Source organism: Triturus cristatus, chromosome 4_2 (assembly GCF_964204655.1).
Source record: "Triturus cristatus chromosome 4_2, aTriCri1.1, whole genome shotgun sequence".
Classification (NCBI taxonomy): Eukaryota; Metazoa; Chordata; class Amphibia; order Caudata; family Salamandridae; genus Triturus; species Triturus cristatus.
In genome coordinates, this window is record NC_140586.1 from 289,583,505 (window position 1) to 289,609,365 (window position 25,861).

The 25,861-nt window shown below is 44.9% G+C and overlaps 1 protein-coding gene across 2 annotated transcripts in view; it reads left to right on the top strand.

Moving 5' to 3' along the window:
- The window catches only part of LOC146833669 (flavin-containing monooxygenase 5-like), a 405,379-nt gene that overhangs the window by 82,118 nt on the left and 297,400 nt on the right, over positions 1-25,861 (top strand). Inside the window, exons 1-2 of one of the 2 annotated variants that reach the window (XM_085601554.1) lie at positions 14,168-14,307; positions 20,414-20,552. In XM_085601554.1, coding sequence (XP_085457680.1) covers positions 20,421-20,552 — 132 coding nt within the window. In that variant the 5' untranslated portion in view covers positions 14,168-14,307; positions 20,414-20,420. Of the gene's footprint in view, positions 1-14,167; positions 14,308-20,413; positions 20,553-25,861 lie in introns of those variants that run through there. The other variant, XM_085601553.1, reaches the window with a different exon arrangement.

The following is a 25,861-nucleotide window of genomic DNA, read 5'->3' on the forward strand; positions in this document are numbered from 1 at the left end:
CTTGGACAGTACCTCGGATGCGGCGGACACTAAGCACAGAGCGCGGCGCGCAATCCGTGAACTTTGTGAACATTTCTCCCTCATTGACATTTGGCGCAGGCGTAACCCCTCCTCCACTTGCTACACACACTTTTCTGGCCAACACAATACTTGGACTAGGATCGACTACTGGCTGTTCTCTCCAGGTGTGTCCCCCTGGTACCGGACATTGAGGACACTACCCAGGACGTACTCTGACCACTCGCCTGTGTTGCTTTGCCTGCATGTACCACGCCCCGAGGGTTTTGAGAGACAATGGCGCTTCCCTGGGCGCGCGCTATTAGACGACCTATTCTGCCACGAGGTCAATGAGGCGATGGAGGAATATTTTGCGATTAACACCGGCTCGGTGGACTCCTGAGCCATGCTGTGGGAGGGGTTTAAGGCCTACATTCGGGGTTTTTGTATAGCCAAACATGCAGGGGTCCTCAAGGCGTTGCGCACAACACTCGCACAGTTGGAGGCTAAACTAGAGTCGTTAGATGCAGAGGCGCTTCACGCTCCTCCTGGCTCTGTACTGGCCAGGAGGCTGAGCCTCCTCTCCGATTACAGGGAGACGGCGGATAGAGAGATCCTTTATTTGGGTAAATACCAAACTGCCCGTAGATATGGGGAGGGCGATCGTCCGGGCCGCACCTTAGCGCAGGCTCTGAGGCCGCCGTACAGCAAGGCATACGTCACTGAAATACGTGGCCAGGACGGATCGCTTCGCTCGACACCCTCGGAGATCAGGGATGAATTTCTGGCCCACTTCTCGGCATTATACACGACTAGATACAGCAGTGACACTACTGCTCGAGAGGACTACTTATCTGAAATTGCGCTAGTGTTTTTAGAGAAGGGCATGCAGGAGTTTATGGCGGAGCCCATAACGGTGACCGAGGTACGAGGGGCGATTAAAGTACTTCGGGGCTCCTCTGCTCCGGGCTTCGATGGCCTGACTGGCGAGTTCTACAAGGCCTTTTCGGATCTGTTAGTACCAAAACTTATTGAGGTGTATGCTGAGGCCTTGGAGCGGGAGACCCTTCCGCCCACCTTGAGCGAAGCGGTCATTATTCTACTTCCAAAGCCTAATAAGGACCCAGCGCTTTGTGGGTCATACCGGCCCCTTTCGCTATTAAACATCGACTACAAGATCCTCGCCAAAATCGTGGCCAACAGACTCTCACAATTGATGGAGTTTATCATTTCGCCGGCTCAATCAGGCTTTGTCCCCCACCGCTCGACCTCATTGAATTTGCGGACTTTGTTCTCGGTGCTACACAGGAAAAACCCCGCTACCCCAGAGGCGGCAATACTGCTTGACACAGAAAAAGCATTCGACACTCTCGAATGGCCCTTCTTCTTGTCCATAATGCGGCGGATGGGCATTCCAGCCGGCTTCATTGCCACCACAAAGCTATTATACAGTCGGCCCACGGCGAGGCTTCGTATTAATGGCATGTTGTCACACCCGTTTGCTCTTACTCGGGGCACCCGCCAGGGTTGTCCGCTTTCCCCGCTTTTGTTCATTCTCGCCATGGACCCCTTAATTCGGCATTTTCAAGAGCGGCATCTCCACAGAGGGCTGCAATTCAGGACAGGTCCGCTATTGGTTTCATTATATGCCGATGATACTATACTTTATGTTAGAGAGCCACATCTGAATCTTGCACCGCTTATACGGGAAATACTTCGCTTTGGGCAACACTCTGGGCTGAGTATCAATTGGCATAAGTCAATAATTTTTCCGTTGACCAGCTGCACCTCCCCTTGGTAATGTGAGTTTCCGCTGGAATGGTGTGCAGACTCTGTAAGGTATTTGGGCATCCACATACACCTGAGCCAAGATCAGATGCTGCGCCTTAATTATGGCTGCGCAATAACAAAGCTCGAGTCACAGGTGGATAAATGGATACGGCTTCCTTTATCCATGGCAGGTAGAATCGCTATTATAAAGATGATAGTGCTCCCTAAATTTTACCCCTCACTCAAAGCTTTTTTGCCACGTTACGATCCCATTTAGTAAGATTGGTCTGGGGGAGGCAAGCAGCCCCGGGTCTGGTGGAAGATACTCACTCGCCCGCACGATAGAGGCGGACTTGGAATACCAGATTTTTATCTATATTACCTGATCGCACAATGCGCGCATGCATACGCCTAGTACCACCCTGATGCGCGGATTCCATTCTTGCGCCCGGAAGCGGACTTTGTGCTTCCTGACCGCTTAGCAGCGGTACTCCCTAGAGGCGAACCCAGAAGTCCGGTTGACATACAAACGGTATCGACCACTAGCTGGGCCTGGAACAGGCTCCTACGCTACATGGGTCAATCCACTTTATATTCCTCTGCTCTCCCGTTGCCAAATGCACGATGGCTTCCCATAACCGGCGAGAGGCTCGTGCAACGCACATTGACTAAGTTTGAAATCACCAAGATGGGTGATTTGTACCAGGGCGGGGACATATTCTCGGTCTCGGAGGAGGTACGCTTCCGGGACGCCACTTTCATGGACAAATTTCTTCTCAACCGGCTTTATTTAACAGCAAGATCTGAGGTGGGGAGATTCCCATTGGAGCCTGAATCCTTCGAGCCATTGACTCTCCTCATTGAAAAGGAAACAGGGGCACATATAATTTCCAAATTGTACAAACTGTGCATAGCACAAGTTCCCTGCAGGGACGAGAAACTGCGTTTGGAATGGGAGGCTGACCTGGGACGTCCTATTGCGGATGATCAATGGTCAGCCTGCTGCAAGGTCACCCAAAAGATATCATTAAATAGCCGCCATAAGCTGTTACATTATAAGTTTTTTCATAGAAGCTCATGACACCGGCAAAACTACATACTATTGACCCGAAGAAGCCACACACGTGCTGGAAATGCGGCGCCCCACACGCTGATTTTGTCCATATGACTTGGTCCTGTCCACGCATACACTTGTATTTGGTACAGATACACAACATTCTGGGGGAGATGCCGGGGCTTACGTTGGTTCCTACCCCGGAGGTGGCATTGCTGGGGTATTCGGTCAACTTTCCCAAGTCGGCCTCGAGGTTGGCTTCCATATGTTTTCTGTCAGCAAAGCGAGAGATTGCGCTGCGCTGGGGGGGCGGGGCGGTTCTCACGACCCAGGCATGGCTCACTGATTTGGCCTTTTGCAGCATAAACAGCGAGATTTATTCTAGCCTACTGCTCAGCGTAGCGCGCCCTAAAGATATCTGGGGTCCCTACAGAACGTATATAGCGACTCTGCCCACTTCCACTTCCTCTAATTCCGGCTCCGGGATTGTGCCCACAGGGGTTGGTTAGCTCAGGCGGCGGGAACACTGTTTAGCCAGGCGGGCAATGTGTTAGTGGAAGTATCATCAGGCTCTCCCCTGGACAGGTACAGATGGCGGGTAATGTCGTATTCAAATAGCATAAGAGTATGTATGTAGAGATGGCTCTCGGAAAAAACCGGTTAGGAGACTGGGCTACCCTAGTGACATTGGAAAGGTGTGACAGGTCCAAAGAAGGCTGCAAGGACAAGGGTAGTATTAGCGCAGAGCTAGGAGTGTATATTGAAAATGGAGGCAGATGTGTTGTCGTCGGAATGTATATTGCACTCCAAAGATTAATTTAACTACTGATGTGATTTTATTGTTGATTTGATTATAAAAGATAAATAAAGTAAAAAAAAACAAAAAACAGTGGGTTTCCTATTTTCAGGCACAATTTGCTGCCACGTCAGATAGTTCCAATAATCATTTTATAATAGTTCCTGACACCACGTTGACCTTTGGGATTGCGGAGGTTGAAATTGCCCTGGAATCGATACCAATGGGAAGAGCCCCTGGCCCAGACTGTATTCCAGCCGATTTTTCAGGTATGATAGAGCCAACTGGCTTAAGTATATTCACACACTTGCCAATGCAATAGCCAGAGGGGCTCCTATCCCTGAATCTGGGCGAGGTGCTGAAATTATACCAATATACAAAAAGGGGGACCACACCTGTCCAGGTAACTACATGCCAATGAGTTTAATAGACACAATGCGAAAGATCATGGCCAGGCTCATGCTCAGTAGAATTAACACTTGGATAGGTGAATATAATATCCTATCAACACTACAAGCTGGTTTCCGTCCCCATGTTAGTACCATCGACCAAGTCTTCAGGTTTATCCTGATCTACTGGAGTACAGTAATTATTGCTGGGGGAACTATAGACACAGCCTTTATAGATCTGAAATCTGCGTTTGATTTAGTCCCCCGCAATAAGCTACGGGAATCATTAAAGGAATCAGAGATGCCTTCAGAATTACTTGCCCTAATTGTTGAATTACATGAGTCCAATTATGCCCAGGTTCGATGGGGTACCCAGGGAAAGGTAACAAATAGGTTCCCTGTACCTAAAGGGGTTCGACAAGGGTGCGCCCTGGCCCCCACTCTCTTTTCACTGTTTACTAACAGGGTTGTGAATTACTTTTCTACATACCCGACTGATGCACCTATACCAGCTGGCATGAAGGTACCTCTGTTAATGTTTGCAGATGATACCCTAATTCTATCTAAGACACAAACAGGGTTGCAGCGAGCTATGGATAGATTTGGGGTCTTCTGCAGTGACCATGAGTTAGTAGTTAATGTAGAAATAACAAAATTCATGGTCTTACATAAACATAAAATAGTGAAAGGAAGAGTAGCTATGATTAATGCTTTATTGGAACAAACTGACATTTTCACATATTTGGGGGTCACTCTGGGAAAGAGGCTGAATTGGAAACCCCAGATAGACTTACTGGCCCTTAGGCATGCCCAACATGCAGGTGTCTTATTAAAAGAGCATCGACTTTCACAAACTAAGCCCATTGGACCTGCATTAATGATGTATAATGTTAAGATCAGGGCTTTAATCCTATACGGTGCAGAGCTCTGGGGTTTCGAAAATGTAACATCCTTAGCCTTAGCCCAAAATTAGCTCATTAGAACCCTAACAGGTCTCCCACAATCCACTACTCTCAAACCCCTCTTCTTAGATCTGGGCTGTACAGCATTTGAGGAGATAGCACGATGTAGGCCTATAGCTTATTGGAGAAGGCTCTGGACTACGCCGGAGTTGTTACCCTACGCAAATGCACTAAAACATGTAAGAGAAGCTGATTCGTCATGCAAAATCCAATGGCTACAAAAAATCAAATGCTCATTGGTTGACATGGGGTTCAGCCACTTGTGGGAGGATCCAGTTGGGTGCCTGCCATCAAAAAAAGATTACAAGGAAGCATATTGGAATATGGTTAACATCAAGCGTATGTCATCTATACAAAATACCTCCCTTACTGGTATCTTCCTGGAGCATAAGTATGAAACAAGGTTTGAGGATCACTGAAATTATATTTCTAGACCATGTGATAGGAAACTGTTTCACCAATTTAGAGTAGGCTCACTCCCTATGTAAAATGCCCTTCCTGACAAACTATGGATGAGTCTATCATGCATATATTGTTCGTAGGCCCAGCATATAAGTGCCCCAGAGACAAATGGCTAAAGCCGATTTGTTCTAATCTTGGTACTAGATCAAGTAAAATTGCACTACGTATATTGAAGACAAATTTGCATGAAGATATAGTAATAGCAATGGCAAAGTTTCTGAGCCGGATGTGGGGTATTCGAAGGAATAATATGAAGAAACTAGGTGTAATTAATGTTAACCCTGCTTCAAATAATTTTTAAGTATTCTTATGTAGTGTTAATTGGGGAGTCTCAGATTTCCACAGGTTGTATTCTTACGCTAACTAGTAAACGAGATCATGAGAATCTGCATAACTAAGGCTGCTATATTTATATCAGGGATTATATGTGCAATATTGTCAAATGCTAAAATCTTTTTAATCTTTTAACATTTTTATGACTTTTGTAATACAATCGCTTTTAATATTTGCAACATTACAGTATGTATCAGTGAAAAACAACGTTTTGTAATACATTGCTTTTATTTTGTGTTTAATGATTGAAAATATTGAAATAAAGACTAATTTGAATTTGAATTCAATATCATTACAATGTTCTATTTTAAATGGCAATTCATCAACACCTCTTAAAAAGACTAACTTGATTATTTCTTATGGTAGGACAACGTTTCTCCAGTAAGAATATAATATAAATTAATAAAATAAATGTGCAAAATGCAACAGATGCAAAATGGAGAATTTTTTAGAACATGTTTTTCATTAAAATACAACCAATAAAAACTAATAACTATAGGCTTATAGTTCTTTTTGCCTGAGCTGCATTTGAAACTTGTCTACTGTAGGCTTCCTATATAATTTTACAAGGCAATATCCTCATGTGGACATTAGAGACAGTGCAATAGAATAATAAAGTGACCGTGAATGGTGCATATGAGCAAATGTGCAGCAACGTTTCAATAGGAGGGGCATATTTATTGGTAGTGGCATTAATCAATAGCATTTTAAAAAAAGTATTCTCTTAAACCACCCTGCTGGTAAAAAGTTGCTAACAGCAAATACTATTTTTAGCACTGTGTCACTTTTTAAAATCCTCAAAGCTTCCAAATAGCTATGAGTGCCCATGTCACAGCAGATTGGGACTAACCGTTTGTGACGTGTAGTGCGGTACTCTCTACAGAAGAACAAGATATGTTTCTCATCTTTATTACTCAAGCCACATGCAGGGCAGATTATAAGATCTTGATTTGTACACCATTTACTGATAAACCACCTTAGGGGAAGAATTCTGTAGCGAAATCGTATATGCAAATTCCTAGTTAATGGTGGGAATATTAGATCTAAGAATTCTTCAAACATTGGGAATTGCTTGAAATTTAAAAATATAGTAGTTGCAGACCCACTTGAACTGTTCATTACATAACGTTTGTTGATGTAGGACCAATATCGATCTTTTAGAAGTTTGTGGTCATTTTTAGTATTAGTAATAGGGTCATCCCACACAAGTTTTGCATTCTAAGTTTGGAAAACCAGCCTGAGACAGATTTAACCCATGGGATATTCCTGGCTCCTACAAATACATTTAATCTGTTTCAGAGCCTGCCTGGTGTCTGTGTTTTCTTTGCATCACTTTGAGGAGGGTAGGAAGATTTATTGCTAACAATAGGGGGGATGTTTACTCCATATTAAATCTTTAGCTCTAGATGTAACCTTGTTCTCCAAATAAATAATGTCTTTCCTAGCCCACTGAAATGGGTAAGCAGCTACAAGGCCCTCCATTTCCACTGGGGGAATCGTCAAATTCAGAAGATAGGATTTTGGAGATGTTACCTCAGAATCCGGAGACTCTTTCAAACGTTTGGAGTTCCTGCTGTGAGGCTAGTAGCGAGGTGTGAGGAGAGGTGATGGGAAGGAGGATGTCATCTGCGAATAACAATATTTTATATTTATTGGGTCAAATGGGTCTCCCCGGATGTCGCAATTTGCTCTTATCCTTGCTGATAGGAATTCTATACAGAGGGCAAAAAGAATGAGAGATAGGGGGCATCCCTGTCTTGTCCCTCTTATCAGGTCAAAAAACACAGATACTGTGCCGTTCACTAAGACTTGAGATTGCGGCTGGTGATAGATAGTCTCTACCATATTTATAAACCTTTGTCTATCAGGTGATTAACATGTCTCAAATTATCATGTGTTTGACGGCCCATAATACATCCCGACTGGTCGGGATTTATCAATTCAGCCAGTATCTTGGTGTATAATTTAGCATCCAGGTTAAGCAATGCTATTGACCTATAAGAAGAGCAAAGTTGCGGATCTTTCCCCAGATTAGGAATGACCATGATTATTGCTTCACTTATAGCTGGGGACACCTCCTGAGATACGGCTATATGATTAAACAGGTCAGTCATGTGAGGAGAGAGGTCTGAACTGAAGTTTTTATAAAGTGGGCATTAAGACCATCAGTTGGAGATAGTCCATGGCACCCATCACTCCTTCTCTTGAGATAGGACAATTTAGATGTTCATTAATTTTTGAGGATACCTTTGGCAATGTAACTGTATCCAAGAATGTCAATTGGGTTTCTGAGGCTGATGAGTCTGTAGTGTACAAATGTTTCTAAAAGTCTTGAAATGCCTTGGCTTTCCCTTTCTCGGTTATGTGTATCAGTCCGTCCCCATCCTTAATTTATTTGATATGGTTCTTTTCCTGTTTAGCAAGCATCAGGCCTACCTTATTGCCACGTTCATGACCCAATGTTTTTAGGTGTAAGAGTGTACTATCTGCATTGTTTGTATAGATCGCCTGGAGTTTTCCCTTCAGTGCTGCTACCTTCCTCTGTAGAACAAGAGAAAGAATGGCCTTATGTGTCCCCTCTGTCTGAAGAAGTTCCCTTTCCAGGGCTTATCTGCTGCTTTTTGTTGACGGAGAGTGGAAATTAGTGAGACGCATTTGCCTCGTATGCGTGCCTTAAAGGTGTCCCAGGTATTGGAATAAGAAGTATCACTGGGATCATTTAAACGGAAGGAACGGTTTATCGTTTTACATATTTCGTCCTGAAAGAGCCTGTCCCATGTGAGTGCATTAGGTAAGAAACATCTATGAATGCTGGGGGTTGTCACTGGTCAGTCGCAGACACCCTCCACTGGGGCATGATCCAAAATTACTATAGGCTGTGTTTAATAGGTTTGGACTTCAGCACCTCGTTAACTGGACGGAATTGCAATCTACGAGCTAGCTTAGCTGGGGCAATGTCCTGAAAGAAGGAGCTGGTAGCTCCCAGAAATTCCACCATTTCCAGTTTTCTGGCTTGTTGAAGAACTTTTTCCTTAATCTTAAAAGAGCTAAATTTGGCCAGGATATCCTTAGGCCACTTGCCATCTCCAGGGGTTTAGGGGCCCACCTTGTGGACTCACTCATTCTACCTCTGGATGGTCATCTCACAGGATGTTTGAAAAGAGTCCATTGATAAAGGTTTCCAGATCTAGGCCTTCAATTCACTCCACCAGACCCCGCACTCTGATGTTATTGCGCCGGGAAGAATTTTCCAAATCCTCACATTTGAGAAGGTCAGCCTGCAACTGGGTCCCGAAGTGCGTTGTGTCCTCCTTCATTGGAGCAATTTGTTGTTCTACATCCTGAATTTTAGTTTTGAGATCTAGAGAACAGGAGCCCACTGAGTCCATATCAGATTGTTGGGAAACCAACAGGGAGTTTATTCATGTTTTGAAAGAGTCAAAGGAGGTGATATCTGCTTTAAGCTCTTCTCTCAGCTCTTTTTTTAAAGCCCCGAAGGGATCAGAGGAGGTCCTCTTTTGTCAGTGCCATAGTGTCGTACACTGAAGATGTATCACTCACCACTTTCCGCTCCGCTGGTCCAAAATAACTAGAGACTCTATTGGTCTGCACCTTTCTTCGCAACTTGGGAATAGGTGGAGGTCCAAAAGGCACACAGTGCGGTGCAAGCTCTAATATAAGTGTCTAAAACAGGCATAGACAGTGGGGTGTGTACCAAGGGCAGTGCATTTGTCCCAACCTGTCTGCTTTATCTGAGAAGATTCCAAGGGAAGACCTTGGTGAAGTTCAGAAACGAAGATCTAGGTGTCCGACTCCTCAGCCATCTGTAGGTCACCACGACGATCCAGGGGACCCATTTGGCACTCCCGGCCCATCTAATATATTCTGTGCTTTGTCTTCCATAGACCGAAGACTGGTCAGCGGGCAGTGGCACCAGGAAGCAACAACATGATAAGAAAGGGACCGTATCTTGTATGGCTCCTGGCCCTGCTCAAATTGCCACTGATAGGGCCACTAGTAAAACTGGTTGTTAGGGATCTGGAGCTGCCATCTTAAAGTCAGGAATCCAATGTACGTAGCCACACGATCCGCCGGATCTCTCCTCAAAACTCCAAAGTACCCCAGGGCGGCTCTGAACTAGCCAGACACAGAGGAACGTCCTATATACTGTGGCCATGAGTAACTCGCTAGTCAGGAATCTAATGTAAGTGGCCACACGATCTGCTGGATCTCTCCTCAACACTGTGAAGTACCCCAGGGTGGCTCGAAACCAGCCAGACACAGAGGAATGTCCTGTATACTGTGGCCAGTGAGTAACTCATGATTCTCTGTGAGCAAGGAGGCTGGTTGTTGTTCACCACTACCTCACTGCCACACAGGGGACATCTGTGGGTGTTGTCAGGGATCCACTGCATCTCACGATGACAGTGGCCTGAGATTAGGGTTGCCGTGGTCAGTGGTGTCTCTTTGCTGCTTCCACAGACAGGAGGTTGTTTCTGCAGTCGGGGCTCAGCGCTGAGTGCTGGACGCGGTTGCCATTTCTTACCAGGCTGCTTCCCTCGTTCCGCTGGTCCACGAAGTTTGGCACCTCCTAAGCGCTTAACACCACACAAAAGCCCTCTATAAAGTCCACCTATATTGCTCGCATCCTGGCAGCGATCATGGCCGGCAGGACAGGGTTTATAGGCTGTAATCTGCGGGGTGGATCATCTCCACACGGCCATGTTGGCTTGGCTTGCCTTTTTTCACCACAACGAAACCCACACAGAGCTGGTCATTCACCTAGTGTTCTCCAATACAACCGATGTTAAAGCTCTGTGCTCTTTTGGGCTCCAAGTAAAGGAGTCTCTTCCCCTCCTTAGAGGGGTAAGGAAGAGTATAGACGTCTGGCAGACTGATGGTTTGACAGACATGGAACAAATTCACGACTTTTGACAAGAAAGATGCTTGCGTCCTAAGGAACCAGTTTGTCTGGGTAGAGGGTAGTGTATGGCTGGTTAACACAGACAACCTGAAGCTTCCTCACTCACCTCACCAAAGCTATGTTGACAAGGAACACTGTCTTGAGAGTGAGAAGCAACAAAGGACAGCTGTGAAGTGGCTCAAAGGGAGTGCACATAAATTATGACCAAGTTGAGGTCTCAGAGAAGCAGAGAAAGGAAAAAGGTGTTGCAGGCCTTTCAAAAAATGCATCACAACTGCTGATTTAAATAACAAGGGCGGGCCCACACCATTCAACAAACTTATCCCAACAACAGGCATATATATTTTCAGTCGCAGGATGCCTAGCAGCCACGATGACTGCAAACACCTTCAAAGGAACGTCAAAGGTGTTCAGTTCAGCTCAAACTCCAAGCATGAAGGTGGAGATTGCAAAGGCCTGGGTGCAGGCCATTGCTGTGACCGCAGGTCCTGCTTTAGGGACAGTCTGATCAGAGGACAGATGCTCAAGTGCAGGAGCTCTGAGTGAATACTATTCTTGCCTTCGCTGGGACCACGAGGATGATTTGGGCCCAGCTGGTCCTGATCTTATTCAGAATTCGGGGAAGAAATGGTATTGGCGGAAAGGTATACAAAAATTCAGAGTTCCATGGTATGTAGAATGTGTCCCCGAGCGAGAGATGCCTTGGAAACTCCAATGCGCCGAACTGCTGACATTGCACGTTCTCGGCGGTGGTGAATAGATCGAGCCAAGGTTCTTCACATGTGCTGAAGAGATCTTGTGCCACCTCTGGGTGCAACTCCCACTTGTGAGTAGCTCTGTGTTGATGGCCGAGCATTCAAAGATCCTGTAAGGTAGTTCACCACCAGAGAAAATACCTTGATGGTCTAGCCATTTCCAGAGGCATACTGCCTCCTGCCATAGGTCCCAAGACCCGACTCCACCCTGCTTCCTGTAATACCATATAGTGGTAGTGTTTTCCTTAAGCACCTGTGCAAGTCTACATTTAATAGATGGAAGGCTTTCAAATAAAGCGGATGGCCCTCAGCTCCAGGAGGTTGATATGAAGCCAGGACTCCACCAGCTACCAAAGTCCTCTGATCTCCACCTCTCACAGATGGCCGTCCCAATACAGAAAGGATGAATCAGTCACCACTGGTAGCTCAGGGTGGAGTAGGGAGAGGAGTCTGCTGCTTACACATTTGTGGTCCTGCAAAAACCACTGCAGATCTTTTGACCTGTGTCAGGGCAGTGGTGTCTCACAATTTGGCATTTACTGGTGGGCCAGAATAAGGTTTGGCCCAGGCACCTAAGTGGTTGTAGGGCAGTGCCTGATTCAAACGCATCAAGGGCTGATTATTGGTATGCCTGGACTGGAGGACGTCTATCAGAACATTAGATTTGAACTCTAAGGTGGGTAGCTGGAGATCAATAGCTTCTGCTTTCCTCCCCATGTCAATGGGAAAGGAAGAACTTTCCTCAGTCACAGGACCAGGGGGTGAGATAAGGCTGGAATAAGGAGTGGTGTCATGTAAATGTAAATGTAAATGTCAAGGTACTTATAGAGCGCACTGTCACCAGACGGCCACCTTGCGGTGTCGCCTTAGCGGTTTCCTGGCGCTGATACTCATACCGCTGTGGAACCCCTCCTGGCTTTCCCTGTGAAGTGTCCACTCCTGGGCACCCCCAGGGTGAAGCCAGGCATCCTTAGCGCTGTTGGGGCCGGTGTGGAGGCTAAGCAAGCTATTGCCCAGAGTTGCAGCGTGGGGCCCGTGATTAGAATAGGCACCGAGGCGAGAATAGACAGGTCCGAGGAAATTGAGCCCGAGCCTCGCCGAGGCGGGAATCGAACCCTGGTCCCTGGCCAGAACTCTGCTTCAGGGGCTGCCGCTCTAACCATTGAGCCACACTCCTCCACACATGGCCACTGACATCCTGCAGGTCATCATACAATTGGTAGGGTTGGCCAGTTTCATTACCTGCATCATAGCCGTTATCAAAATTTGTCCGGAACAGGGAATTTAATTTGTGGGATCTGCCTTGTGGAGGAGGGACACTAAACTTGTCTGAGGTGGAAGGCTGTGGTTTCGGCCGAAACTGAGTGCGGCTTCATCGAGGTCATAGTTGTGCCAGCTCAAGAGCTGGAGAGCACAATGGGCACCTCGTCCTCTAGTGCCAATGGAGGTGTCATTGGCATCACCATTCCAGGAACTGACATGGGTCATGGAGCTGTAGTCTGACCTTGTGCCAGAGAAGGCCCAGTGACATGTTTGTAGGGTCGCACTGGCACCAAGCATGAACCAGTTGGCGATACCCCAAGAGGAGGGCTTCTTGGCTACATGGGGCCCACAGGCATGCCAGAGGGAGTCAAAGGGAATCCGAATAGTCCTCGCCATTGTGCCTTTTAAGGTGTACAAGTGTGGCAAGAAGGTGCCAATTCCCACTTGGATTTTTATTTTTTTTCTTCAACTTACCTGATGATCAGAGTCCTCAGGATCGACTCCTGTGACTTCTGGACTGGGATGGGACAGAGAATGACACTTGGAACTAGGCCTGTCACGACATGGAGTCTTCTGATGCTTACCGACATATAACTTCACCTGCCTGTCTCTTGCGGCCTTTGAGTTCAATGATGCACAGCCACTGCAGGCCTTAGATTTGTGACTCGATCTCAATCACCAAAGACAAACCTGATGATTATCTGTCACAGACATTTTTTTGTGACAGTCATTTTAGGGTGTAAACCTGTCATCTTGGAAGGTGGCACTTCCCTTTGTACTGTAAATTTAGGGAGAAAAACGGTCTCTAAGAGACAAAAGGTAGGTCTGGATCTGCGTCTGGTTGTGCAGAAAGAAAGGAATAGATGTCAGCACGGGGAGTGGCACCTATATAGGTCCCAGACATCATTTCTGCAGCGGAACGGTATCAGTGCCACGCTGCACGGTGCCACCTGCCGGCACTCAGAGGTACTGTTCAAACGTTTCTGGTTCTAGTCTGATGACTGGGGAATATTCAAAAGGTAAGAAGTCTGTTGTTATAAGTCTCTATCAGATTTATTTTTAATTAACTTGTATATGTGTGAAACTGAATGACATTGTCAAACCCTTTGATCATTTTGCATTTGATGTGCGGAAAACACCCACCATTCATTTATATTTGCACCACCTAGTTGGTCCAACTTTGATACCTGGAGGCAATAATGTGTTCATTTAGCTTGCTCCCACTCGCAATTAAACACTTGCTTTTAACGCTCTGGCGCAAAATCTCTTCAGTGATATGGGCTGTCATAAACACTGTTTGCTCCATTCCCTGTCATACAAACAGCAACAGTATTGCAACAAATCATTTTCTCCATTTACGCCCCAGTGCCAACCTTGCTCAATCGAGCTCCGAGTGTTGTTTTTGTTTGAGTCCAAACTCTTGTATTTCAGAGCCTGTGCTAGGACCGGAGACCTCTTGGGCTAGCCAAAAAGCTGTGGGGCATTTGTGTCCACCAAGTTAATTATTTGCCCTGTGTCACATAAGGATAAAGCAAAAACACAGTTTCCTACAGAAGAAGGCAATCCTTCCTTGGTTCATAGGACATTGCTGCGAACACACAGGTAAGTACTTCGACTGATCTGAATGCACCTGAGAATTTATCAATTTATTTTAAATTCAGGAAAACATCTCTTTGTAACCTACAGTTTCGATTTCTGACTCAGATTAAAAGTTGGTTATCCTAAGGTTGATGAATTAAGTGCCAATACTGAGCTGGAAAGAAACATATCCTTTAATTAACCACCTCATGGCAGTTCACTTTAAATATGCTGTACAAAGTCTGTGTCTTATGTATGCACATTCGAGTGATGAAACATAGTACTGTATAAAGAGGGTTGAGTACAAATTACAGGTTTCTATTTATATTGATTTCCATACATAGTAACAGACGGGAAGCATTTTATTTCATATTTGTAGTGTTTTTTTAAAGTGTAAAAAGACAAACGTATGCCTTACTTTAGTGGTTCTCCATGCTGTGACGAATGATAGCATATGAAGTGAATGACACAAATATTGAATCAAAAACATTGCGTTACTTAAATATTGTGTCAAAAATATTATCACTGCAAAAACATTGAGGAACAAAATACAGAAAGTGAGAATATACTTCTCTATGAGTAAAACATTTTTTTAAATACAGTATGTAAGATTGTGTACCAGTTTTTTCATTAATTTAATACTTGTCATATTAATTGTAGGTGTTATGTTTATTAATATAATTGTTGTGCATTCTTAGTGTAGTTAGTATTCTTTAATGTGTAATTAAAATTGTTATACATTTAGTTAGTAATTTATAGGGCATAAGACAGTTATTTAAATGATACATTATTGTTTTTTATTTTCAATAATTTTATTCTATATAGTTTCATTACTAATTAATATTTTAGTTGCAGGTTCTTGGGTTTGTAAGGGACTATTGTTGAAAATTATTTAAATTATTATATAGTTTTTTTACAATCTAATGCTTAAGTTAATTACATATGTAATTGGTAATTATATATTTTTGATTATTTCTGATGAGAAATAGTTGTATTTTTTATTAATTGTTCATTTTTTAAGTCTTTTGATAATACACGTTATAAAATGTATTTTATGTATGTATATATATATATATATTTATATTTATGTATATCCTTGTTTATAATTTTATTTGTTTCATTGTATTACTATTTTAATGCTATTGTTTTATTTATAATTTATTTTAATATTTTGGAGGTTTAATAGATTTTTGGATAGTAGGTAGGAAGTGTATTTATTTTAATGGTATTTATTTTGTTTTTTAAATTACTTTTATATTTACATTTAATTTTTAATAATGTATACTCCATATTGTTTTTTATTTTGAATATCTTATACTAGTTTAATGTTGCTAGCTAGTTATATATTTGTTTAAAAATGACTAGGTGTTGGAATGGTATTTGTAACCCTTCCTAACTCCTACATTTTTCCTACGGTTGGTTACGTTGGAGTAGGAATAGTAAATGTTACTCCTCCAAAATCCAATACCCTCCCTGCTTTTGCTTAGGTTGGAGTGGGAATAGTAAATCTAACCCCTACCAAGTTCAACGTTTTCCTTGCTTTTGCATACATTGGTGTAGGGATAGTGAATCTAACCCCTCCTAAGTCCTACACTTTCCAAGCTTTTGCTTACATTGGTGGGGAAAAGTAAATATAATTCTCCAAAATCCAGCACTGTTCCTGATTGTGCTTATGTTGGAGTATGAATAGTGACTCTAATCCCTCCAAACTCTTTAATGTTAAAGTTGGATTTTAAAATACAATTCTGAAAATGTCACTTTTAAAAAGTTGGTATTTTTCTGTCTAAATCAAATGTGCCTTTCTGCCAGTGTCGCATGACTGTTAACGGCTTTCCTGTAGTGTGATATGTATTCCAACCAGACAGGGGACAAAAGGGCCTGGGGTTTGGGGAGGGGTGTTCCTCTCCTGAGCAGGATGGCCTGGAGTGGTGTACTCAGCCCTTCCTGAGCTTCAAAGGGTAGCCTGAAGACTGTGCCCAGCCCTTTCCTGACTTCCGAAGATGCCTTCCTTTTATTGGTAATTGCAGCTCACAATTGGGCTTGCTTGCCCTTTGTTCTTCGTCAGAACTGCTTTTAGAGCGCCACGGAGCCCTGGGCCAAACCGTGGTGGTTGATGTTTTTACTCCTGATGTCCCGAGGCCCGACTCACTATGGATCCTGAACAACTGAGCCAAGTACTCTTTCTGCTCTTAACTCTCAGTGGTAGTTGTGTACAATCAGTCAAAGGCTCCCTTGTGGGGTGGGGGGAGTGTGAATACAAGTTAGTGAACATGATTCCATTCGGCCCCCTAGCAAAATATGCAGAAGTGTCTTTGTTGGGCTTGCTCTGCTCCCAATCGCATATGCATGAGGGGCGGAGCAAGACAGGAACAAAAGGGGCTTCCCGTTCTTGTCAACGCGTGCAACTCTTCCATCCTGCCCCTCCTCACCTACCTGTATTCCTTCCAGGTTGTTCTGACGTGTTTGGAGTGTTTTTTCCAGAATCAATCTTGTTTGCAGCAGTTCGCCCAGCGGGGGCCTTCCCCATCTTCTTTACTTCGATGGTTCACAGAAAACCGCAGGGGGCTTTCTCTCGATTTACTCATTTCAGCACTGAAAGCCGCGGCGGCCTTCACTCACCTTCTCCCTAACTACACGTTTCACCCAACAACACGGGAGCCTTTACCTTGATTCCTGCAAAACAGAGGAATAAGGAATTGATTACTCACAAAGAATCAACGCTCTTCAAGTCTGTAACAGTTATATTGATTTATATTTTTCAATACTAAAGACTGATCTGATATAGTTTCTATGGTGCATGGAGATATAATGTTAGTCTCCTGATATTCAAAGGGGCTGATTTATTTTCTTTGCAGTTTAGCCCCGCACACTTTTGTGTATATTATTTTTTCTATCCTTATTTATTTCCGGGAGAATTTGTTTTTTGGTTTTCTCCTGGTCTTTATTGGATGTGCATAGGTTGGGATAAATTGGATCCAAAGCTGAAGTGCCCTTAGCAGCGAGTTTCTTGGGGCCTGATAGGCTAATAACAAGTCTTACCGACTCCAGCAGCGAGGAAGTTGCATTGTTTCAGTGGGTGCCCCGCCTGCGGGCAGTCATCATACTCCGGTCCTGTTCAAAGAGTGGGCTGCATGCAGGAGGCACGGCAGCAACCTGCATGCAGGCTCTCCTCTGAGCTTAGGTTGCTGACTTCAGCAGCAATCGGAGGTGCTCCGGTGCTCCTCCTGCACAATAAGTTCTCCACTCCCCAATGGGGTGGGGAAGTTGGATTCTAATGCTCCCAGTCGGGGTACCATTGATGTGGTGATGCACCCACAGTGTCCTCCTCGGGCAATTCAGATACAATCCGTAATGCTTCCTTGTAACCTACGGGTCACGCGACTTCGCAATTCTCGGGCAACAATCCCTTTCCTCACAGCATTCTTAATATTGGGAGCCCTACCTGGCATACTGTATCGGTGCAACTGTACCGGACCAAGCCGCTGGCTCTCACTGCATGGTATTCCATACCATGGAGGATCCTCCTGGAATACAGAGTGGCCGCTAGGCTCCACAAGGGCTTCGGACCTTAGCTTCTGTCAATAACTTCCACGGTGGCCCCTTCTGGCATATGGGGGTTACCGCAACCAGCACTGCACAGGTTTAACTCCCAGCTCACAGTTATGTTTACGACTGTCCTCTTCTGCATACGGGTTCGCCAACTTGAATCTGCACATGGGCAATGACCCAATTGGCACAGCAGTTGTCGCGTCACACCACAGAGCGGGGGCCACTCTGCTAGGCTCCATACTGGACCTCGCTCTCTCCAGCGCTTTCGTCTTCCTCACAGGGAACACTGGTCTTGACAAGCATGCAGGCGCTGGTGATCCAGGGTCCAGAGCAGGTGATATTTGTTTCCCTGGGTGATGTCCGGTCATCAAGTAGGGAGACTAGAAGGCCTTGGCTGCCAGTCTTGGTCACATGCAGAAGTCTTGCACAACTTCCCCTCCTACAACACAGCCCATCTGGCTGCTCGGCAGATAACACATGGTTGGGTCTTAACCTCTCCTTCTTAAAGTCCATTTCCAGACACCAAATGTGATATAGGTCTGAGTCTTTGCAGTTTTATGTTGGGATTCCGATTCTTTTGAAGTACATGCTTCTCCTCTATCTCTTCCTCTTGAAAGGCCGTCTATCACAGCAGGAGTGACTCCGAAGCTGAAAGTCCTACAGCACAGGCCATAGGAGTGACTAGAGTTCACACCTTGATGTCAACCACAGTGATATGTGCATCAAAAGGTTAATCCTGGACTCCCAGCCCTACACTTTATGATTCATTTATCAGCTCCATCTTCTTCCTGAGATGCCTCCAGGACCTTACCTTGTGACCTCTCACTGAATCAAAGAGCAGCATTTGAAGTGTACAAGAGAGTCCCTCTCTCCCTTCTCCAGTGTGTCTCACCCACCTCACAGTAATGCAGCAATACACAAATTTGTCTGGGTGGATTCCTCTACCACCTCATGTCTTCATCAGTCAGATCTGGGTTCCCCAATATGGAATCCAGTATTCTCCACGTAATGTACAATTGCAGACCCATTTGCACTGAGATCCGCAGCTGGGCCCCCACCCGGAGGGCCAGTGCTCACCCCTGTCTCTCTGTATCTCTCTTTCTCACTTTTGCTCTCTCTCACACACACTTTCTCTTACACCCACACACCCACACACTCTTTCTCTCACACACATACACTATATATATATTCGGTAAGCAGTTAAGTGCACCCTTCAGAGTCAAATGTCAGTGCTTTACACACACATTCACAGATACAGGCAGAAGTTATGACACCCACTCAAGCATAGCCGCTGGAAGTAGGGGTGCTGGTGGGGGGGCTGCAGTGCCCTCAAAATAACCATGTTGTTGTTCAGAAGGTGAATGAGGAATAAAGATGCCCTTAAATTTTGTTTTTCTTTTCACATTTTCTGTGTATTCAGTCTGACAGAAGTCAAATGTTAGACTGGGCCTTCTGGCAAATTGCTGCTTTTACGTTTAACGTGTAAATTTGTGTTGACTTTTCTTTCTCTGAATGCAAAGTGAGAGGATATCATAAAATTAACCATGTGATATTCTTGCTGGTGACAAAAGAAAGGATGTAGGATGTATTTTTTTCTTACAAACAATAAAATGTAAATACCAACAAATTAACTGTACATACTTTTCAAAATACACCACTAGTTATGAAAGCACAAACAATGCGCTCTTATTGTAATTCTGAAGTGTGATGGAAGCAAATATGTTAATAGAATTGTAACAAATTTCGGGTTATTAGTTGAGAGGGGTAAGACCCCGGCTCAAAAAATGCCAACAGTCCTTGTCAGGGTTAACTCCTAAGTCAATAAATAAACCTGTGGTTATCCCTCTGGTAGCTTGGCACAGAAGCCTCCGGGTTGGAGCCCAGCTGCGGATAAAGTCTGTGTGTGTAAGCAGGGTCGGACTGGCCAATAGTAAAGACCTGGCATTTTACACTCTAGTGAGCACCATCAATTGCTGGCAAAGAGAGGGTGCATACTACTGCTAGCCTAATTGCTAGTATTCTGATTAAGAAGTTTTTACCAGAACCCTTGTAGCCCGTGGTAGACATTCATTGGCCAAAAAACGATGCCACTCCCATTTCACTGCTCCTCCACATCAGTAAAGACCAGAGGGAGCAGGACTGACCTCCAGCATGCACTAAACCCACAGTATCTCAGAACCCACTACTTACAGGGAGCTCTCCAATCGACCTCGGCTGGTCTTGTACCATACATTGCAAGGATGGGCAGGAATTCCACTTGGCGCTCTGCCAAATTCCCTAACTTCAGTGCATGGTAAAAGTCCACCCAACACTACTTGATTTTTGCTCAGGAACTATATAAATAAAAATATTTTGTTTTGCTTGAATAATCAGTCAATTGCACTGTAGGCAGTAAACTAGATATCCGTCCTGTGTTTCCAAACTTCACCAAGGTGAGAAATTGTTGGCCCAGAGTTCTTTTCATATCTCTCTTTCTAATTTTATTGGCCTGTCTTCTAGTTCCTCTGTGAGTTCTTCAGACACTATTTGTGTGAACAGATGTTAATCACAGGGATGTTCTAACCTACTCTTCTCAACACAGGGTGACCATGGTGAGGCGAGTAGCAGTGATCGGAGCCGGCACCAGTGGCCTGAGCGCCATCAAGTGCTGTCTGGATGAAGGGCTGGAGCCCACCTGCTTCGAGAGGACAGAAGACATTGGCGGACTCTGGAGGTTTAAGGTAGGTGTCCTTTAAGTTCAATTAGCGGATATCTCGAACAGATATGAAGGAAGGTTGTATCCAGGACACATTTTCAAGATATCACCTGAATAGATCCCCTTTCTGCTAGCCTCTTCTGCCATTTTGGATTATTATGTGGGTCATAAACCAAATGTCCAAACCTGTGGATCCCATGGCTCATTCACAGTTGTAGGAACTGCTTGGTTTCCAACTGCAGATCCCTAGCTGGTTCCTCTGGTGGCCCATCCACCAAAGGGCTGCCAGCGTGTACACATCAGGAAGTCACCCTATTTAGGATTTCTCTTTGAAGCAGATTTTTCCTGGCCAGGTTTGCTGGACCTGCAATTTTCCCCTTCCTTTGAATCCAGTGGATGTTGCCCAATTACTTAAAAGACCTGATCTTAATTCTTATGTCCCTCCAAGTTTCTGTCTCACTTCACAACCTCTCTGTTTTTCCAAACTCATGAAGCAGCCTCCCTGCAATCAGCTGCACAAAAATGTGGAAAAGGAATAGCTGGTCCACACTATGGACCAGATTATGAGTCTGGCACTCCATGAACGGCCAGACTCATGGTGGTGCGGAGGTGGCAGTCCGTTCACCGCCACACTGGTGGTCCGACCGCCCTATTACAATTAGGGCAGTCGGACCGCGATTGCACTGCGTCAGAAGTCAGGGATCAGTGATCCCTGGCAGTTGTGTCGTTGTCTTGAGGCCAGAATATGCTTGGCTGGACCGCCGCAGTCCCGCCAACCATACTACGAGTTTCCTCTTTGCCACCGGTTTCATGGCATTTCCTACTCCATGAAAACCATTGTGGAGAGGAAACAAAGGGGACCCTATAGGGCCCTCTGTTGCCTCAGGGCCATGTGGTGCATGCAGGTGCCCCCTGTGTGCATGCACCCCAGAACCTGCATGGCATGGACTGCACCAGTCCATGCCGTGCGGGTACTACCTCCGATGTTCCCATTGCACCAAAGAAACGCCCACCAGTCACAAAAAAAGTAATAATCTGGTGGGGGGTGCACAGACAGGTTTGGTGGTGCGGGAGTAGGGTGGTCCCACTCCCGCACCGCCAAACTTGTAATCAGGCCCTATGTGAGTAGGCTTTCAATAATGCATCTGAAAAACTAAAGTTCTTGGAGTAGCATTTGATAAGCTATGAATTCAGCCTAATGATGGTAGAGCTGTAGCTTTAATATTACTGGACCTTCCTGCTGCCTTCAACAAAGTGGAACCCCAGAATTTGTAAAGCAGACTGAAAGATAACATTATCCAGGACATTTCACTAGCTTCAGGACCTGCTGAAATGAGAAATTACAGGAAGAATTGCTAATTTCGTGCTTATTTACCTGATAACGCCTCATTTTGGACCAGAGTTTCACCCTCATTTGGGGCCACAGATTTTGGCTACTTTTGGCAGAGGTTTCGGGGTGAAAGTTAAGAGATTCGTGGTGTTCCCAGCCAGGGATCTCATGATTCCTATGGGGCTGGTAATGACCTAAAATGTGGTTATTTTTTTATGTGTTGACTACTGCCGTGCCAAATATTTAGCTGCACTTAGGTCACTTGGGCAAAAGTAGCAACAGAAGTCTGTGACCACACTTTTGCTGATCTTGATGAAGCATGATTAAATTTCTCCAGCTTATGCATAAATTCCGTGGGTTCTAGGCCATGAGTGAATCATATTCAATGCCATGTTACCTTGAGTACAGCCACAAAAGGCTCTGTCCAAACACTTCAGGTGGTATGTTCTCGGACAGGTCCTTCAAGCAATTTCATCTTTCTATTCCTAAATTTATACAGCTTACTACTGGTAGATGGGCAACTATAGTGCCACTAAGCCCAATGGGCATATGTCTGATCTTCATAATAGCCAATAATACAAATATAGACACGATTTGCAATTAGAATAATTTTTTGTAAATGTATCTTATGGGAATATCCTTTAAATGTGGCATGAAACTCACTTTTTCACACCTAGGCAAGCAATTCCCTCTGCAGTGTAGACTAGGCTATTGTTTTCGAAAATGTGAGGTATTCCTCTCTTGGGCAGCTCCTCACCATGTTAGTGGGGCCTACAGAAAACAAAACAATCTTTGCATACTCTATGGCGTTTTGCTGCTACGTAACAGTCTCTAGTTATTCAATATGAGAGCCTGAAGGCTAGAAATGATTATTTGAGAATATCTGAGAATTAGCAGACAGGGTCTGATGGTAGATATGAAGCCCTTCTAATAGCCAGAAGAGGAAAGAGGCTGTGGTGTCTATCAGGGTGGTGTTGAGGGTCTTGAGGGCCAGCTTCATGTCTGTGAAAGCTGGGCAAGACAATATGAGGGCTACCTAAGGGTCTCTTGTGTTTTCGGAGATTAATCAAACGATAAATTCTTAAGTGCTTGTGACAGATTAAGAGTTTGTGTTAATGCCAAGATCTTGTAAGAGGTTAGAGTGCAGGCAGAATGGGTCTAAGCATCAGCAGGGTGGGTCTGAAGGGCTATGTGACGGCTGGTTGAGATGACTTAGACCTTACTGGAGATCTCAGAGGATGGCTGAAGACTAGTGTATCATTTGTCGAGGTCTAGCCTGGTTTATAGTACCATTGGGTAAAGGTATTTAAAGGCTCGCTGAGGGGCTCTCAAGGACAGATAAGCGTCTATGTAGCTGGTTGCGATAATAAGAGTGCTGATTAAGAGCTCAAGACTGACAGCTGACAATCTGTGATGGCCAAATGAGGGCCCTCTTATCTGTGAGCTTAGGGTAAATTATTGCAAGCTGTGGAACTGAAGGACAACAGATGCCTATGAGGTGTGGTTGCCTACAGGGTGGCTCTGAGAAAAGTCATGGACAAAGAGGCTTGAGCAGAAGGCCTCTACTCCAACAGTACAAGCAAGCCCTTCCCTCACCTCTCCTCCCCCTCCCTCCTGCATAAACTGTTGGGGGCAGGAGGACCCCAGAGAAAAGAATTCCCCCACCTTCTCTCCGGTGAACATTTTCAGGTACATTACCATAAGTACAACGACTGAGTCCCTCAAAACATGTCTGTGTACATTGGTGGGGCCAGGCCATCCCCACAAAAGGCTCCTGCGCTCCAGTACATTGGTGGGGTCAGGCCATCCCCACAAAAGGCTCCTGTTTGGCTTTCTCCTGCCTGTGTGTTATCTGTTCTGTCTGTGAGGTAAGCGTGAACTGCTGCTATTCTTGCTGTACTTGCTTTGTGTGTGAAGGAAGCTTGCATTGCTTCTAATACAGTTATATTTATTCTGTGCCTCAAGGAAAACTTGTGCTATTGCAGCCCATGCTATAGCTGATCTATGATTGTTATGGATGCTTGCACTACCAGTGCTGCCTGAGTTGTATACACAGTTGGACATACTTTACATTTCGTATACAAAGGGTGGGCCTGTGGACATACACCACTAATTATCATGTTTGTTCTGCTATGTTAGAGTTTAACCCCAAAAAAATACCCTTTACCCCTACCTATAATATCAATATCTCTAGCTGAGTATGCATTCAATATGGAGATGTCTTAACCCGCCCCTTGTATCACAGAATGAATCCATTAATTTTTTAACGGGAGTATAACACTCTAAACGGCTTCTTAAGGGTAATTTGCAATTGTTGAACTCTCAGAACGTGAGAATTTCTCATCTTCTCCCATGAATGTATGCAGTTTAAGAACCTCTGGGAAAGCTGGATACATGCTTGAAATGTCCAAATGGGCGCCACTTGGGATCTTCAAATGGGTTTCACTAAAATGAACTCTGCTATATGCTAAGCCTGGGCGGAGTTCGCGGAGTTCCGCTACACGGAACTCCGCAAAGTGACAAAAAAACTCTGCCAAGTTATGCAGAGTTTCACGAATGGCAGAGTAGGTTACCTCGCGCGTTCGCACTGATTTTTAGTGCCAGGTGCTTGTCCAGTGCTTTAAAATTAAACAAACAGCATCTCGCACAATGGAAGAGGGCGCTGCTTCTTTTTGCCACTTGAGTAGAAGTTCTCCTCGAGCGGCACCTTCCTTAACCTTAATGCAAACGGAAGGTTTCTCAACAGGAGCGGTAGCGGCCATCCCCGCGAATGCCGTGTGGAGAAATTTCACAGGGAAGTGGCCTAGTGTTGGATTTTCCTAACTCACAATTGCCAACTTACCTTTGGAGAGCGCGAGCAAGGAAAAAACTTTTTCAGAGCTCCACGAGCTCTGCGGAGCACAGAGTGCGAAAAACTCTTCAAACTACGCAAATGACTGGAGTTCACTGCCCACGCTTATTATATGTCTCTGTACTTATGCCACCATTCTGCCTATTATGGCGAAGGGTGGAAAATCATAGTTTGTCACTTCTGACCAATCTTGAAGGAAAGCATTCACTGTCTCTGCCACAGGGTCTGGTCTCCGGCTGATGCACTGTGGTAACTGATGGGAGAGACGAGAAGCGAAGATGTCTTTTCACATGGCCCCTACTTGAGCATCAGCTCTTGAACGACCCTCGGGCTCAGCCTTCAATCACTGGCATACTAGATGTTTGTAGAGATATATAGGCACATGCATCAAGGTCGGATTTTGAGAGTCCTTAATCGCGATTATTAAGGAATCGCAATTAAGGACTCGCAAAATCCTATGCATGTAGGAATCTCTCTAAAAATAGCGATTCCTACATATTCCTTATTTGTGACTCACAAATTGCGATTCGCAAATAAGGAATGGCTTCTCCTTAATTCCTATGGGCTCACAGACCCATAGGAATGAATGGGAAATTGCAAGCGCAATTTGCGAGTAACAATAGGTACTTGCAAATTGCGAATGCAATTTGAAGGGTGCCAGGGGGCCTTAAAGGCCACCCTGCTTCACCCCCAAATTTGGTATGTATGCTTATGTGGCGCACACATATGCCTAAGGGCATATGTGTGCGCCACATGGCACTTTGAAAATGCATTTTGTGCATTTTTCAAAGTTTTAGCAAATTACCATCAAACTTGCAGTTGATGGTAATTAGCATTTCCTAAATGCAAAGTCGCATTTAGGAAAGGCTTTGATGCATTCCAAATAGGGAATCACAATTTGCGACTCCCTAAAAGCATTTGCAATTTAGGTAATCGCAAAATTTGCGATTCCCTATATTGCGAATGGGTTTTGGGTTTGATGCATCGGAAATGGCATTTTACCGGCCGCAAACGGGCCGATTCTGTGAATCGGCCCGTTTGCGGCCGGTAAAATGCGACCGGTAAAATGCTTGATGCATGTGCCAGATAGTCCACTATGTTGTTGTTTATCAGGGAAAGTGTTCCAGTGTCACAGAGATTTGCCTGTACAGTA